The 18,572-nt window shown below is 28.7% G+C and overlaps 3 protein-coding genes across 4 annotated transcripts in view; 2 read left to right on the forward strand and 1 right to left on the reverse strand.

The window, feature by feature from the left end:
- The first annotated feature begins 1,137 nt into the window (after positions 1-1,137).
- Positions 1,138-18,572, forward strand: part of LOC119611414 (LIM and senescent cell antigen-like-containing domain protein 1) — a 49,828-nt gene continuing 32,393 nt past the window's right edge. The window contains exons 1-2 of one of the 2 annotated variants that reach the window (XM_037966985.1): positions 1,138-1,325; positions 17,335-17,392. The gene's annotated coding sequence lies outside the window, so the exon portion shown is untranslated. The remainder of the gene's footprint in view (positions 1,326-17,334; positions 17,393-18,572) is intronic. The other variant, XM_037966986.1, reaches the window with a different exon arrangement.
- LOC119611413 (MKI67 FHA domain-interacting nucleolar phosphoprotein) lies at positions 1,743-3,483 on the reverse strand. The gene is made up of 2 exons (XM_037966981.1): positions 3,150-3,483; positions 1,743-3,076 (listed from the first exon to the last, which is right to left on the reverse strand). Exons 1-2 carry the CDS (start codon positions 3,249-3,251, stop codon positions 1,934-1,936), a joined length of 1,245 nt encoding a protein of 414 aa, XP_037822909.1. The 5' UTR covers positions 3,252-3,483; the 3' UTR covers positions 1,743-1,933.
- Positions 5,799-8,657, forward strand: LOC119611412 (autophagy-related protein 13 homolog). Its single transcript, XM_037966980.1, has one exon. The coding sequence runs from the start codon at positions 6,404-6,406 to the stop codon at positions 8,138-8,140; it is 1,737 nt and encodes a 578-aa protein (XP_037822908.1). The 5' UTR covers positions 5,799-6,403; the 3' UTR covers positions 8,141-8,657.

Consider the following 18,572-nt stretch of genomic DNA (forward strand, 5'->3'; position numbering starts at 1 on the left):
CCTTTTGGGTATAATGAAGCTTAGAAACCTGTAGAAACATATTTTTTTTTATTTAATATTTAAACTTAATACATTTATGATTAATATTAACAATAACATTTATAGTTCTATTTAATTATATGTAAGGGCAGTGTCACACGTTCAATATATATCGTGATATTGTTATATGTATTGAACGTGTAGCATGTAATATTGATGGATCGTGTTCCATATCACAGAAAACCCCAATTTTCTGAAATCCAAAATTCGTATCAATATTAATGAATCACGTGATTAATATTGAATGTGTAGCATGTTTTGTGATATCAATCACGATACATTTTTAAAATTTGGAAAAAAATAAAATAAAGCAAATAAAAATGAAATATTGTTTTAAAAATTGTTAAAAAAATATAAAAGAAAATTACTTTTTTCAAAATTTTTGTTATTTCGGTATTTTTGCGGTATTCGTTTAATCATCCGCCGACTCGTATACCATAAAATATAGCAAATACTGAAGAAAAAAATATTGAACGTGTAGCATACCCGAGTTATTCATCAGTATATTAAAATGGGTCTTGATCCATATTGATCAATATATATTGAACGTGTGCCAGTGCCCTAATAAGATATTTACAATTAATTTTTTTAAAATTAAATTAAAAAAAAATAAAAAGAACATTGGAGATGCGGGGCATCGATCCCCGTACCTCTCACATGCTAAGCGAGCGCTCTACCATCTGAGCTACATCCCCATGCTGAGCAGATGTGTCAAAATTAGCACTTCTTTACAAATATAAAATGCATCTTTCGACTTTCGTTCTATTTCATTCAACTTTTTTGACTTTTATATAAAAAGTCGACTTATGACAAAATAAGTCGATCGACTTCGACTTTTCTCCACAAATAGTCTATTCATAGAAAGACTTTTTTTATTGCCTAACCTGCTAATAAAATCAGTATAAAATCAAAAGAATAGTTATTTAATAAGCCTTTGTTTTTTATTGCAACTATTTTAAAAATAAACGTTTTTCTTACTTTATATTTTTAACATAAAGAAGTCAAAAAGAGTTTAAAAAACCCGAAAACATTGCTAAAGGTCTACTGTTTGTTTCAACTATAAAATCTTAGAATGACAGCAGACAACCGTTTTACAAGAGAAGTTTTTTTGACAATACCTATGTAATAAAAAAACCAATCGAATTCCACAGAAATTGGCGCCTTTTCAGTAGAAGTTTTTTTGGCGAAAGTGAAGTAGTGTATATTTTGGTTTGTGCTGTAAAATTTGTGAAAAAAGTGAAAATTCGGAAACAAATTTAATTTTCCGCGTTTAATTTATAAAAATGGTAAGTCAATTAAATACATAAATTGGATAGAAACATAAATCCATGGGAACATGGGTCGTGTAAGTTTACTCATTGACGATAAGCAATCAATTTTAGTATAAAATTAGTTTTGTGATTCCTACAGGCCAAATAATTTTTAGCTGATATCGAACCTTTACATTAGTTGCCCGGCATTTCCAATTGAATTCGAAAAATTTGTTAAAAATTGAGAAAAAAACCATTTATTTATTCGTTGTCGTCAAAGTTTTTAATTGGCCAAAGCATCATGTAACATATTTATAAACATGTATCGATGCATTGATAGATCATATAGTAGGACTTAACTAGCCTTCATTAAAAAAATGTGTATTGCTGCTTTTTAAAAATCTTCAAGCAGAGATAATTGTCTAGATGTCCTTAAACTTAACACATATTTAATTTTTTTTATAATTTCCATTTGTAACACAATCAAATAGAATATTTGCAAATTTTATTAAAATTATATACATACAAATATTAAAAAAAAGAAACTTATATAAACAAACGAAAAACATATTTCTCATATACATACTAATTTTATTAATTAATATAAGTTGGCGAATGTTTGTAATACCTACAAAACTATTCAATTATTTTACTTTCTTCAGATTTTTATTAGACTTTAAGGGTTTAGCCAATTTGCCGCCTTTTACTTTTGAAAGTGGCTTAGCCACTTCTTTGGCTGCACTCATCTGTAAAGCAGTCTTATTTTTCGAAACTCCTGAAGGCTGTTTTAAGGATTTCTTATTGAATTTGCTGATGCCGCCCGTGTGTGGTTTACGCTTTAACATTTGATCGAAACGTTCAACGTTTGAAGATTTTAATGATTTGCCAAAATTCTTTTTGGATTTTTTGGCAATAGATGGGACTGGTTCTTCTTCGGCGCTTTCATTTTCGCTATCTTCATCTTCTTCGTTATCTGAACCTTTAGTGAAGCCATAAGTTTCTTCATCTGAAGAATCCTCATCAACTTCAGCATCCTCAGCTTCACTGTCTTCAGCCATAGCTATGTAGTCTTCATCATCGGAATCTTCTTGTATAGTATTTCCCAAAAGGTCTTCTAGCGCCACCTTTTTCTTTGGCTTCTGTTGTTTATTGGAGGAAGCATCATCACTTGTGGTTTTCCTTTTCGTAGCTTTTGAGCTGCTTGCAGTTTTTTCTTCTTCTTTGGCTGCCTTGCCTTTTGCCTTTTTCTCTCCATCAGTCAAGATCTTGGGTTTTGCTATAATTTCATTGATATCAATACCAAGATGAGCATATTTTTTACCAATCTTTTTAAGTTTTGCTAATTGTTTTTGTGTGCGCTTCTGATAGTTTTCTTCGGACCAATCATTGTGATTCTTCATTTTTTGTTGAATAGCTGCAGTTTTAGACGATACCCATACGTACTTTCCTGATTTATTCTTGATTTTCTTTAAAGAGGTACGGAAATAATTGAATTGTTGCTTTTCTGGTGGTATGTACGTAGCCTTGACAATTTTTTTAAACATCAGATAATTATCCATAGTTTCGGCAGCAACTTCAGCCACTTCGGGGTACTCAAATTCGACAAAGGCATAGCCCTTACTGTTGCCAGTGCGTCTAGAGCGAGCCAATCGTACACGGGTTACATTTCCGAATTGTTCGAAATATTTTTTCAGCTGCTCCTCAAAGAAACCGTGTGGCAAATGTTTGATAAAGACAACACCTTTGGGATCTTTCTTGGGTTGAATTTTATTGATTTTCTTTTGTAACTGTAAAAATATTTTTCGAATTGCAGACATTTTAACACGTTTTTGTTATATTTACAGTTATAGGATTCCTTACCTGTCCCGATACAACAGATTCACCAGCATTTTTAGCCTGCTTCTTATCTTTTCCACTAGTCTTGGGAGATTTATTTGGTTTTTGTTTCTTTACTGGTGGCATTTTTATAATTTATTTTCAAAATCTGAATAATACTTCAAAAAGTTAATAATCTTTTACACACGTGCACTACACTAAACAAAATAAGATTTATGAAAACACAGCCGTAGAGATCTGTGCTGACAAACATTAACGACGACGGCGACTGACACTCAAAACTTTGGCGGCATCTTCAAATTGTATGCCGATACTTTTACTAACACTTGAACAACAGAACGTCATTTTGAGGTAAAAAATACTTTTTAAAAGAACCAGGGAGGACGGAATTAGGTTAAAATTAAAAGAATACATTTTGGTATAAATACCGGCACTCAAGTGTTCTGAATAATGGTCTGTCCCCAGAGCCCTGCGGCGACAAATATTAACATTAAATATGTCGGCGGCGGCTTAAAATCGACTGTAAGCCGCAAAGTTTTCAACTACGTTTAGTTTTTAATTTTTCTACGATTTTAAATAAAAACGGAATCCGAGAGATCAGAAAGTGGGATTTTGGAAGCAAATATATTGTTTATAACAACAAAACAGAGCAAGCTCATAGGTTGTGTGAGAAATTATGCAGGGATGAATAAAAAATTCTTAAAAATTAAAAACAAATCCTTTCTTCAAGTTTTACTAGGATCTACCGATATTTAACCCTATCCTCCATAAAAAACATTGCAGAAATTTTGCCTTAAGAAAATGATCAATAACGTAAAAACAAAGATTTTTTATTTGTTTATTTATATATATACCCAGTGTGCTGTGCTACCCTAAAAGCAATATAAATAAGAAACCCACTTAACGATTTTGATGATTCTAACTACAATGGTTTTCCAGATATACAATTTGTTACATATGGGAGATTCCACGCAAATTATTGCAATTTCGCCAATTATTCCGAACGTTAATAAAGATTTTAATTTAATCTATGAAAAATTTGAATAATCTAATAGCTTCCCAGATATACAAAATTGTGTATTTAATTCATATGGGAAGTGCCAAGCCCCCCATTGAAAGTCCGCCCGTTATTCTCTAAATGTTCTTCAGTAAAATTTGAAGATTCTACCTCTAATAGTTTCTCAGATATACGATTTTTTCTATTTAATTCATATGGGAGCTCCAAGCCCCCCAGATGAAAGTCAGATGAATATTAAAGTTCTTCGTGCAAAATTTTAAGAATTTAGTTCTATTAGTTTCCCTGATAAACCAATTTTTGTATTTTATTAATATGGGAGGTGCTGCTCCCCTCATGGGTAGTCCCATTTATTTCCCAAAATGTTTACATGGATGTTAAAGTTACTCGTGCAAATTTTTAATATTCTAACTATAATAGTTTCCAAGATAAACGAATTTTTGTATTTAATTTATATGGGAGGTGCCACGCCACCTAATGCTAATCCGCCCACCTTTTGTCTTAAATAATTATATTGATACTAAAGTTGCTCCGACAAAATTTGAAGACTCTAACTATTATATTATCTCAGATATACTAATTTAACATTTTCTTAATATGGGCGTGGCACGTCGCCCACATGAAATTTAAACATAAAAAGTAGCCTATAGTTCTTTCCAGACATACAGGAAGAAACTGTGAAAATTTCAGGAAAATCGGTCCAGCCGTTTAGCAGTCTATAAAGCATATACATACATACATACATACATACATACATACATACATACATACATACATACATACATACATACATACATACATACATACATACATACATACATACATACATACATACATACATACATACATACATACATACATACATACATACATACATACATACATACATACATACATACATACATACATACATACATACATACATACATACATACATACATACATACATACATACATACATACATACATACATACATACATACATACATACATACATACTACATACATACATACATACATACATACATACATACATACATACATACATACATACATACATACATACATACATACATACATACATACATACATACATACATACATACATACATACATACATACATACATACATACATACATACATACATACATACATACATACATACATACATACATACATACATACATACATACATACATACATACATACATACATACATACATACATACATACATACATACATACATACATACATACATACATACATACATACATACATACATACATACATACATACATACATACATACATACATACATACATACATACATACATACATACATACATACATACATACATACAAACACACTTTCATTTTTATATATATAGATAAAAATTTAAAAAAATCATTGATACAATTTCTTGTTTTTTTATTATTACTATTAAAAATAAATATTAAAATTTAATATGAATAATCTATTTCCCCGAGTATTAGGATAAATATATATTTATAAATTAAATCTGGCAATATTTTCGTACTAAAACATGCGTACGTGACGTCAGAATCGTACCAAATGTTTTAGTACACTCTGTTCACACATAAAATACAACTCTGTGTACAAAACACAAAACGAAATCAGCAAAGTTATTTTTTCTCTGAGCGTGTGATTTCAGTCCAAAACGGATAAGGCAACTAGAAATACGAAAAGTCACTGAATAAATGAAGAGATATAACGAAAATTCCTTTGTTTCTACGCGATAAAAATATTAGAAAATAAAATAATTTATATTGCCAACAAATATTTACGTGGATATAAAAACTAAATAAATAGAAGATTTATATTTTCAATAGTGCTAAAACAGAAATAAACTTGGTTTAAAAGAAAACAAAACTAAAAAAGGGTGTGTAAAAAAACTATATGAAGAAAAAAATACATGCCAATTTAATTGCAATTACAAAAGCAAAATCGTGAAAAAAAGACAGTGCAAGTTTGATGAAAAATTGAAAAAGCAAATTCTGGTTTTTGACAAAACGAAAAATTTACAAAAATGCGGAAGTACAGAAAATAATTAATTAATTAGTGATATTTTAAATTTAATAAAAAATATACTATATGCCAGAAAAAATAAATTATTTTTAAAACAAAACAAGACAAAACTAAAATTCTAAGAATTTCCAAAACAAAAGCTAAACAAAGAAAAACATAAAAGGAAAATACATAATAAAAAGAGAAAGAAGTGAATAAAGTGAAAAAATACAAAATGTCGACACAACGCATTAATGCAGCTGAAAAAGATTTGGAGAAATTTATTAAATTTCTAGCCCTAAAATCCACCCAAGTAGTGGTGCAGTCCCGTTTGGGCGAGAAGATTCAAACGAAGTGTAATCCTTTGGCGGGCAATGATTGGTTTAATTTAGTCGTCGAAGACCATCCAGATGTTTATGCTGAAACAAAAAAGGCTTTAGCTCTGGCTCCAGGAGAATCAATTTTAAAGCGTTTACCCTTGTGCGTGGAGATTTCATTGAAAACAGTAGAAGGCGATCAAATGATTTTGGAGGTGTGGTCATTGGAGTTGCAACCATCAGCCTCAAATAAAACTAAGGAAGCCAACGATAAGGCCCAAAATCAAAACCTGAATTCTACAGCCACTGAACAACCCTGCTTAAAGACTGCTCATGCTATTTACAATCGCATGGGTATGCTATTGAAATCATTGATTTCTTTGACACGTGCCACACCCGCTTACAAGCTATCCCGACGTCAGTGTCCTGATTCTTACAGTATTTACTACCGCATCTATGTAGAACGTCCTCAGATTCATACTTTGGGTGAAGGTCACAAAAATGTTCGCATTGGTCATTTGAATACTATTGTGGGTAATCTAGTTATGTCGGTTGCCTATCGCACAAAAATGACTATAACGCCCACAACCACTGCTGGCCAGACGAGGACACGAGAAACAAATACCATTATGATTGATTCGAATCATTTCAAACATACCGAAACGGCTGGCAAACAAAATGCGGGCGGTTTGAATGGCAAAAAGTCTGCTGGTCTAGGGGGTGAAAAGAAAATCATCGATATTGAGAAGCCTTTACGCCCAGGAGCATTTACTGACATCGGCAAATTGCGTCAATATACAGAAGATGATTTCGTTTTACCCGAAACACCACCATTTGAATGGCTTTTAAGAAAACCAAGACATGAAAGTGCTGGTAGTGCGGGTACTGGTTCAATAGAATCCTTAAATCGTAAATGTGATTCACCGCAAACATCCCCCTTGGGCAATGGACATCAGAATAATATCAACATTAACAATGCACTGAACAATAATTCAACCAACAGTAATAATGCAAATACCACCACAAACAACAATTCAGCAGCGTTTAAAAGTTTGGAGAACGATGAAAATTTACAACAGCAACTGTTGCAGCAGCAACAACAAAAGTCACCTAACAACTCTACTCATTCACAATCACCCGTTAAGAGTCTGTTTGTTCCACAGCCACCTGCTAACACAAGACCGCCGCCACATGCCTCTACAAACAATTTGCCCTTGTCGCAAGTCAACAATCATTCGGCGGACGATGAGAATCTCCTGAAAGAACTCAATTTCCCTTTTGCCTCGCCAACCTCACATGTCAACGATTTGGCGAAATTTTATCGTGATTGTTATCATGCCCCACCCCTAAAAGGCTTTTCCGAATTGCAAGCTGAAATCTGTACGACAACAGCAACAACGACTACGGCAATTGTAGCACCAATCTCCTCCTCCGCCTCCTCTAATAATACCCAAACAAACGCGGTAAATCCACAATCCTGCTCGGCTGCCTCAAATGCTGCCGATTATTCATTTGTAGATGATCTCTCTAAACAGCTGGAACAGTTTGAGACTTCATTGGAAGATTATGACAAACTTGTGTCACAATTAGGTATTTTACAAACCTCCTCTTCGACCGGCAGTCGCAGTAGTGGTGGCCTGCAAATGAGTAATTAAGTAGCAAACCTGAAAAGAGTAATAATTATCTGTGTATAGTAGAAAAAAGAGGTTATATTCATATTTTATATAGAGAAACAACAATATTTTTTAGTATATAAAATATATTAAATACATGCATATTATGTAAAAAATTACGCTAAAACAAAAAAAAGATTTCTAAACGAAAAAGGTACTGATATTGTAAATTGTAATATTTTTAAATATATATTCGTTTTATTTTTGTATTTATAAATATTATATATTTTTTTAATTTCGTTTAAAAATATCACTGTATAGTTTTTAGTTTAAAATTTGTTTAATTTATTAGAAAAAGTAAGAAAAATCTTGAATAAGAATGTTTAAAAAAAATATATTTTAAAGGCCCTATTATTACATCAAATTTGAAATGTGTCTAAGGTTTAAAAAAAATTGTATGCACATTTTTGTTTCATAAAACTTTGATACGTTTTAAATTGATTGAAAATATGGGTCAATTATTTAAATATTATTAAAAAAAAAAAACCAAAAACATACAAAAAACTAAATATTTTCTGTTGTTTTATTTTCTTTTGATCACATTTTTTATAAGGTTTTTAGATTTGCTTTGCTGCTTATTACTTTTATTAAATTTAAAGATTTGTTTTTTCCCCAAAATAATTTATGTTTTTTCATTTCAACAATATCTAATAATTTTAAAGAAATATTACAAAAAAAATCGAACAATTCATGACAAATCTAATGCATTTTTTGTTACAGTATAATGAGCTTGAGTTTCTTTCAAAATGTTTGTCATTTATAAATATTACAATGAAGATTATAAATTTAAAACATGTTGTTTGGTCCACACATTTCATTTAAATAAAAAAATCACTAGTTTTTGCACTTTTCTCCATTGAACAAGTCGTCATTGTATTTGCAATTAAAATCAATAAGTAATTTTTTTAATTGAAGTAATTATTTTGTTTATGCAAACATAAATGTTAATTAAAAACAAATTTATTTCATATTTATTTAAAATTTTGAAATATGATTTAGCTGAAAAAACACAGTCTCGCTTGATTCTCTTTTATAATCATTGGTGAAAACCATTATAATAATTCCAATTTGTTTTTTACATTGTTTATATTTTTTACAAAATATAACAATTAAACTTTCAAGCAAACAACAATAACAACTCATAATTATAATAAGGTCCAATTATTTTAAATGATCCATTATTATCTAATAAGTAGTATTACTCAACAGTAATATTATAATAAAATATTTTTGTAAAGAAAGTGTTCCTTACTTCTGTGTCATCACAATCTCAATCACTACACCATTTCCCAGTATGTCATGTCAAGGTTGTTTTGTTTAAGATGTGTATTAATGTGTCTTTCATTTTCTTTGACACGTGCCTTTAAATATATACTCATCATGTTATGTTTTCATTATTTTTTGCAAATATTAATTTGTTTTATATATAGAATAAAAAGTCTAGCGTTTTATTTATTTGTTATTTTTAAATATGGAAAACAACATGAATTGGCAACAAAAAAATCCCATAAGAAGTGACTTGAATATGTTCATGTGTATTTTATTAAAATTTATGGTAGAGTGCATTTAAGACACTTTTATTAACAGTGAACAATATAAATTTTCATAAATATCTATTAGTTATAATTTTCTTATATTATTTCTAAAACAACTTTTTTAACATTTCTAAACTAATAACTATTCTTAAAAATTGAAAATATTTCTTTAAGTTCAAAACTCAATTTTTACACATTTTCGAAATTCTCCGAAACTCAAACGTCAATTTTTATAAAGTTTGTCATCTAGGATCTTAAGAATATTATAGACTAGACTAGATCATAGACCAGATCATAGAAGAGATCATCTACTAGATCATAACCTGGTTATAGACTACAGACTAAACTATCGATTAAACTCTTACAGAACTAATGACTAGATTATGGACTATACAGTAGTCTACAATAAAATAATCTATAGACTAGACTATAAACAATACTATAGACTAGACTATAGACTACAGAGTAGGCTATAGACTAGACTACAGAGTAGACTATAGATTAGAATATAGACTAGACTATAAACTAGACTACAGACAAGAATATAGATTAGACTATAGATTATACTATACAATAGACTATAGTCTAAATTATAGACTAGACTATAGATTAGACTATATACATGACTATAGACTAGACTATAAAATATACTATAGACTAGAATGTGGAATATACTATAGACTAGACTAAATTAGAGACTAGACTATAGATTAGACTATAGGACCATGACTACAGACTTGAACAGTAGACTAGGACTATAGACTATACTATAAATTAGGCTATAGACTAGACTATAACAAGACTATTGACTAGACTATAGACTAGACTATAGACTAGACTATAGAGGGACTAGACCTATAGACTAGACTATAGACTAGACTATAGACTAGACTATAGACTAGACTATAGACATAGACTAATAGACTAGACTCTAGACTAGACTATAGACTAGACTATAACTAGACTATAGACAACTAATAGACATACTATAGACTAGACTATAGCTAGACTAATAACAGATAGACTATAGACTAGACTATAGACTAGACTATAGACTAGACTATGACTGACTATAGACGAGACTATAGACTAGACTATAGACTGCTATAGCTATAGACTATAACTAGACTATAGACTATACTATAGACTAGACTACTAGCTAGACTATAGAAAGACTATAAGACTAGACTATCGACTAGATATAGACTAACAAGACTAGACATAGCCTAGACTATAGACTAGACTATAGACTAGATAGGACTAGATATATATAGACTAGACTATAGACTAGACTATAGACTAGACTATAGACTAGACTATAGACTAGACTATAGACTAGACTATAGACTAGACTATAGACTAGACTATACTAGACTATAGACTAGACTATAGACTAGACTATAGACTATAGATAGACTACTAGACTAGACTATAGACTACTATAGACTAGACTATAGACTAGACTATAGACTAGACTATAGACTAGACTATAGACTAGACTATAGACTAGACTATAGACTAGACTATAGACTAGACTATAGACTAGACTATAGACTAGACTATAGACTAGACTATAGACTAGACTATAGACTAGACTATAGACTAGACTATAGACTAGACTATAGACTAGACTATAGACTAGACTATAGACTAGACTATAGACTAGACTATAGAATAGACTAGACTATAATATAGACTAGACTATAGACTAGACTATAGACTAGACTATAGACTAGACTATAGACTAGACTATAGACTAGACTATAGACTAAGACTAGACTATAGACTAGACTATAGACTAGACTATAGACTAGACTATAGACTAGACTATAGACTAGACTATAGACTAGACTATAGACTAGACTATAGACTAGACTATAGACTAGACTATAGACTAGACTATAGACTAGACTATAGACTAGACTATAGACTAGACTATAGACTAGACTATAGACTAGACTAGACTATAGACTAGACTATAGACTAGACTATAGACTAGACTAACTAGACTAGACTATAGACTAGACTAGACTAGACTATAGACTAGACTATAGACTAGACTATAGACTAGACTATAGACTAGACTATAGACTAGACTATAGACTAGACTATAGACTAGACTATAGACTAGACTATAGACTAGACTATAGACTAACTATAGACTAGACTATAGACTAGACTATAGACTAGACTATAGACTAGACTATAGACTAGACTATAGACTAGACTATAGACTACACTATAGACTAGACTATAGACTAGACTATAGACTAGACTATAGACTAGACTATAGACTAGACTATAGACTAGACTATAGACTAGACTATAGACTAGACTATAGACTAGACTATAGACTAGACTATAGACTAGACTAAACTAAATAGAAGGTTATACACAAGTAATAGTAATATTTTTTAATAAAAAAATTTAATTTTATTTACCCCCATATTTTCTCTTATTATAAACTTTATTTTCCATCAAAATAATTAATTTATTTTTTACTTTTATTTTAATTTTATATAATTAAAATAATAACTAATTGTAAATTAAAGTGCCTTTAATTTGACTATGAAAGAGAAGAAAATTTTAAATTATTTAAACAAAAAGCTGCAACGATTATTTTTGCTAAAAACAAAAAAAAATAAACCTTAAAGATTTATTTAAGGTAAATGACATTTTAATTTAAACGAAAAAACAAAACAATTTAAATAATAAAAAATGGTCACTATAATATAGTAAAATTGTAAAATAAATTAATAAAAAATCTATACAATGCAAGTTTTTGTTATTAAAACAATTCAAAGGTTACTTACTATTTATTTTTACAGGTACATATTTTCGGAAAAAAAATAAAGACCCATAATGCGAAAGTAAAAATGTTTGCTACAAACGTAAGACTTTGAAGATTTTTTTGCAAAATAAAATTATAATAAATTCAATGTAATTAATAATAATACTTTAAAATTTAAATGAAAAACAACAAAGGTTTAAAACTTATAAATATTTAAAAGTATAGATTACATTGTTATTGAACTAATATTTAAAGAAATTATTAACATTGTTTGACAAGCTATTATAATTTTTTTAAAAAGCTTGTTATTAGGATTATCATTAAACACTGAGTGAAGTAATTATAAGTGCAAATATATTGTAATTTTTTTAATTCGTAACGATTTTAAAAAGATTGTTTTAAGAGAACTTATAAAAAATATCGATCTATAATTGAACAACAAACTAACAAATGTACTTATAACTATTTTACATAGTGTATAAAAATAAATATTGTAAATACAGGTATTATAATATTTTTTTCTATTAAGAACGTTTATTGTATTTTAAATCGAAAAGAGAGCAAAAGTCAATGAATTTGTTATTTGATCTTTATAATCTTTAAGTGCCATACGTTTATTCCCTCTCTATATTTACACAATATTTTTGTATATAGATTTATAGAAAACGTCAAATAACTAGATTTGCTGAAATATAATACATTCAATCTTAAACTTATAATAATTTTCTCAATTATCTCAATATCATCAAATCAATCTAAAAACTTTATTCATTCAGTCATTCATTATTCACTTACTTTTTCTGCTAAAGCCTCTAAAGAAACACTAAATGCATATTATTATTATTAATAAAATTATAAATAAAATAAAAAAACAAACAATATTATTCAATTTAAATTCAACAACAAATTAAATAAATAGATATGAATTTGACTTAACAATCATCATCGTTATACTGGAGAGTCAGAAGCAAACAGTAAATGAAAAATTGTTAAACAAATAACTTTAAATTGTAGTTTTATTTACTTAAACGTCAGTCCGCCAATATAAAGTAAAATTTAGCATTTATTTTATTAAAGACTAGACTATAGACTAGTCTATAGATTAGTCTATAGTCTATAGTGTAGTCTGTAGCCTAGTCTATACTCTAGTCTATAGTCTAGTCTATAGTCTAGTCTATAGTCTTGTCTATAGTCTTGTCTATAGTCTAATATATAGTCTAGTCTGTAGTCTAGTCTTTAGCCTTGTCTATAGTCTATTCTATTCTATTCTAAAATCTAGTCTATAGTATAATCTATATTCCAGTCTATAGTCTAGTCTATAGTCTAGTCTATAGTCTAGTCTATAGTCTAGTCTATAGTCTAGTCTATAGTCTAGTCTATAGTCTAGTCTATAGTCGAGTCTATAGTCTAGTCTATAGTCTAGTCTATAGTCTAGTCTATAGTCTAGTCTATAGTCTAGTCTATAGTCTAGTCTATAGTCTAGTCTATAGTCTAGTCTATAGTCTAGTCTATAGTCTAGTCTATAGTCTAGTCTATAGTCTAGTCTATAGTCTAGTCTATAGTCTAGTCTATAGTCTAGTCTATAGTCTAGTCTATAGTCTAGTCTATAGTCTAGTCTATAGTCTAGTCTATAGTCTAGTCTATAGTCTAGTCTATAGTCTAGTCTATAGTCTAGTCTATAGTCTAGTCTATAGTCTAGTCTATAGTCTAGTCTATAGTCTAGTCTATAGTCTAGTCTATAGTCTAGTCTATAGTCTAGTCTATAGTCTAGTCTATAGTCTAGTCTATAGTCTAGTCTATAGTCTAGTCTATAGTCTAGTCTATAGTCTAGTCTATAGTCTAGTCTATAGTCTAGTTGAAATTACTTACTTTTTGGATGGATAATTACTTATTTTTGTTCGACAAGGTTAAAAATAACAGGTGTTTCTGTGGATGTTTAGTCTATCCGCTTACACAATGATATTTTAACCTGCTATTTGGGTTTAACTCACTTCCAACTGTTAGTTAAACAGACGTAAGTAATGTATGAAATAACTACATTACTGATTACCAAAATTTTCAAACTTTATGATGCAGGGGAATTCGATATAGAGCCGTAAATCTAATATAATAACGGAATTTGTTTACTTTACGAAAGCCCATTCGACAACGATTGCGGTATTTTAGCTCAAGAAAATTATGCAATATAAATTTATTCGAAGTTTGTTTTGCTGGTAAACAATGGAAATATTTCAAAAATTTAAAAAAAATGACTTTTTGATCCTCTATATAAATTAAAAATAAAATTTAGTTATTATTTTTAACAAAAATAAAATATGTACTAAGTAAAATACATATATTTACATACATATGTATATACTATATACATGTGTATATACATATATAAATGTATGTATTATAAATACATACATATGTAATTCCATTTTGCAAAAACCCATTTGCTGTGCCATAATATTATGCGTTTTCGTAAACACATTTAATAAATGCCAAAAAAATTATATTATTAACTTGAAAATTTATTTTATAAAATAATTTATTTTTAAAATTGTGTAAATTATTTTGCAAAAAAGTCTAATTTATGTCTTTATTCGTCTTCTGTTTATTGTTTTTTTTACGCTTGTCATTATTGTAGTATAATTAAATAATGTTTTCTCTTGTTTATATATTTTTAAAATTGTATTTTATTCAAATTATTGTTTTTAAATGCACCTCAGACACTATTTTTGTCATGAAATTGTTCGGGTTTTTTTTTGTATTTTTAATTATTTTCACATGGCAACAAACCAAACTGGCATAAAGAAATCAAATTGTCGTTGTCAACAGTGTCTTCTTTGTCTGATAATTTTTGTAAAAAAATTATCGTCTATATTATATATGCATATTGTTGCTGTTTATGCATGAGATAAATTGCAATGCAAAAATAAAAAATATATATGTAAGTATATTAAGAACAAAGTATAGTCATTGTAGTTAAAACAACCTGTTCTATAGTAAAAGGGGTTTTCTGCAAGATTTGTTATTTCACATTAATATCAAAATCAAACATTTAAATAAACTGAATTTGAACTAGTTACATAATTGATTCTTTGGAAGTAATTACTAGATAACTTTCAATAATTGACGCATCGGTTTTAACGTTTTTCGTAGAAATAGATACTCATATTTCAAATTTAAACATTCATTTCGAACATTTTATAAAACTTTTAATCGAAAAATACGCCTAAAATTCCTTGAAAATTTTACCTACATAGCTATTTACTAAAAATACGTTTAGAATTATGACCGATTAACCTTAAAAGGTTTTGGAAACTCCTCAGACAAAGAGTTTTTTATTCACGTTCTCATGTTTCATTCCGATGTTTGACAGAATTCGGCAAATGCAGCGAGTTCTCATAAGCGTCGTAAAGATAATCCAAATACAATATTTCAATACCCTGTTTGTTATGATTATTTATGATTGAGTATATTATTTAAGATTAAAAATAAAACAATAATCTTAAAATTAGAAAAAGTTGAGACTGTGAATATTGAAACGAAAATGTTTAAATACAATGGAATTTTTTTGTTATTAATTTGTATTATGAACGATTTTAATGATTTATTTCAAATACATTTTGTTAATAAATTTAAGTCTTTCATGTGTCATTGTTTGTTTTAAATTCTAGTTAATTTTCGGCTAAAAATTAATTTAAATTTTCATAGATTTTTATATATGTATGTATGTACGTAAACTTGTCAATCCGTTTGTAATTTATATAATAAAACTATCCGATCCTATAAAGTATGTATGTATGTATGTACATTTCAAGTCCTTAAAGATAACGGAGTCGATTAAGCTATGTCCGTCTGTCTGTATGTTTGTTGAAATGAATTTTTGAAGACCCCAGATATCTTCAGGACCCAAATCTGCAATAATTCTGTCACACATGCCACATTTTAGAAGATCGCAATTAAAAAAAAGCGATTCGGTCCATAAATAATGGTGATATGAGTAAAAATCCGAGGCAAACTTTGAAAATTTAATAAAAAAATTACCATTTTTGTGCATGCTTTGACAAAAAGAAATAACAACAACAACATGCAGCTTCATATGCTACTAATTTTATTACTGGAACCAAGGACTATTATTGGTACTTTTTCGTTTTTTAACTGGTAGTTTTTTAGTTTTCTATAATACCTAAAATATGAAATTAAACATGTAGAGCCCGGAGTAAATGAGGAGACTTTTTGGTACTTTTTCGTTCTTCAAAAGATACTTTTTGAATTTTCTATAATATTGAACCTAGAAACGTAAAATTAAACATTCAGAGTCCAAAGTAAATGAAAATCTGTAGGTAAGGATTTTTGGTACTTTTTCGCTCTTCTAGTGGAACTTTTTGGGTTTACTGCAATATTGAACCTAGAAACATGTAATCGGGCATATATTATCCTGATGGAATGAAAATCTATCATCGGTTTTTTTTTAATATTTTATGATATTAAATATGTATTGGTCCTTTTTTTCGATATATAGTATCCATATAGAAAATCTATAAAAATTTACCTTCTGAAACTTTTTCGTTCTCCAACTGGCATTTCTTTCTTATTTTATATTGAAAACAGTAATAACTTTTCGAATTTTATAAAATTAGAAAAAAATTCTTCGTTCGCATTTAGAGGAACAAGCCCTAACACTGTGCTGAAGGGTATTTAAGATTTGGCACCGCCGATTGTAGTTTTATTTTAATCACATCCTTCATTAATTGTTTGGGTCAAATGTTAAATATAAAATTTGTGATTTCTATTACTTATTTGCATAATAATTCAATAATTATTAAATAATACTAACGTCATTATAATTATTTTCTTAGGTATACAAAATGTCAGTAATCCATGTCTAAAACAATCTTAAGTCATGTGAATAAATTGGTAAGTACGGGTTTTCTTAAATAAGGTACAAAATATTTCCGATTCCTATTATACTGACCCCCATTTTCACCATGTCTAGTTATTTTTTAACTTTAAGATATACTGACAGTTCTCATACAAAAATTATCTTAACTGGAAGAATAACTACCGGTTAAACGATAACTAAAGGTGATGAAAATGGGGGTAAATATGAGAAAAAAAATTCTACACGAATATGTTTTGTAAATATGCTAATCATTCTGCGACACTTTTTCCGGATCGGTCCATTATTTGCTTATTATTTAAGCTTTCAAAATGTATAAAATGTAAATGTAAATAAATTATATTTGCATGTTAGGTCTGGTAAAGAAAGCTGAAAAAGTAAAGCATTATTGGAATCAATCACATCAGGTTTTTGAAATATCGTGTCATGAAAATTAAAATAAAAAAAGGTTTTTGATCATATTTGAGACGTTATAATGGTGCAAGAGATCTGATTCGGATTCCTCGTAGCTTATACCTTTAGAAAAATATACTTTGGTCTCTGGGTTAATAAATTTTTGGAACCATTACTCGATTCCAAAATCAAATTTGTACTAACAATTCTACCACTTATAGAAATTCACCTCTCGTTATGGTGAAATCAAAGATATAACCTTAATATAAAATTACTTCCTGTTTAAATTTTCAACTATTTTTTTTTTTTGGCAATAATTAATCATTAGAAAATTATTTATTTTAAATGACCTTAAATTAAACAAAAAAAAAAACCAACAACACATTCAGGTTAATTATTTATAAACATTTATATACATATTTTTTCTAAATATTGTTAAAAAACAAAGATTTTTGTTGTTGTTTTTGGTTGCACGTTTCAATGTGATTATTTGCACATTTGTCTATAATAATCATTGGACTTATTGTACAACCAACCAAGTACATACATGTATTTAGTTATGAGTACAAGTATGTGCGTATGTACATTAGGGTAGCTTTTCTTTGATATATAATACTTTATTATTTCATTGGGTTTTGGTTTAAATAAGTATATCAGTTTAACTGAAATGTGTCTGCTTTCGTACTTTCTTTGTAAATAACAAAACAAAAACTTACATTGTAAAGTAAATTTTAAGTCATTATTTTAACACGTTGATGACTTAGTACTTACCACGCTGACTTACAAATAGGGAGTTATATAAGT

This window comes from Lucilia sericata, unplaced genomic scaffold (assembly GCF_015586225.1).
Source record: "Lucilia sericata isolate MDLA Ls3-8-SP2 unplaced genomic scaffold, ASM1558622v1 Contig001443F_arrow, whole genome shotgun sequence".
NCBI classification, from domain to species: Eukaryota; Metazoa; Arthropoda; class Insecta; order Diptera; family Calliphoridae; genus Lucilia; species Lucilia sericata.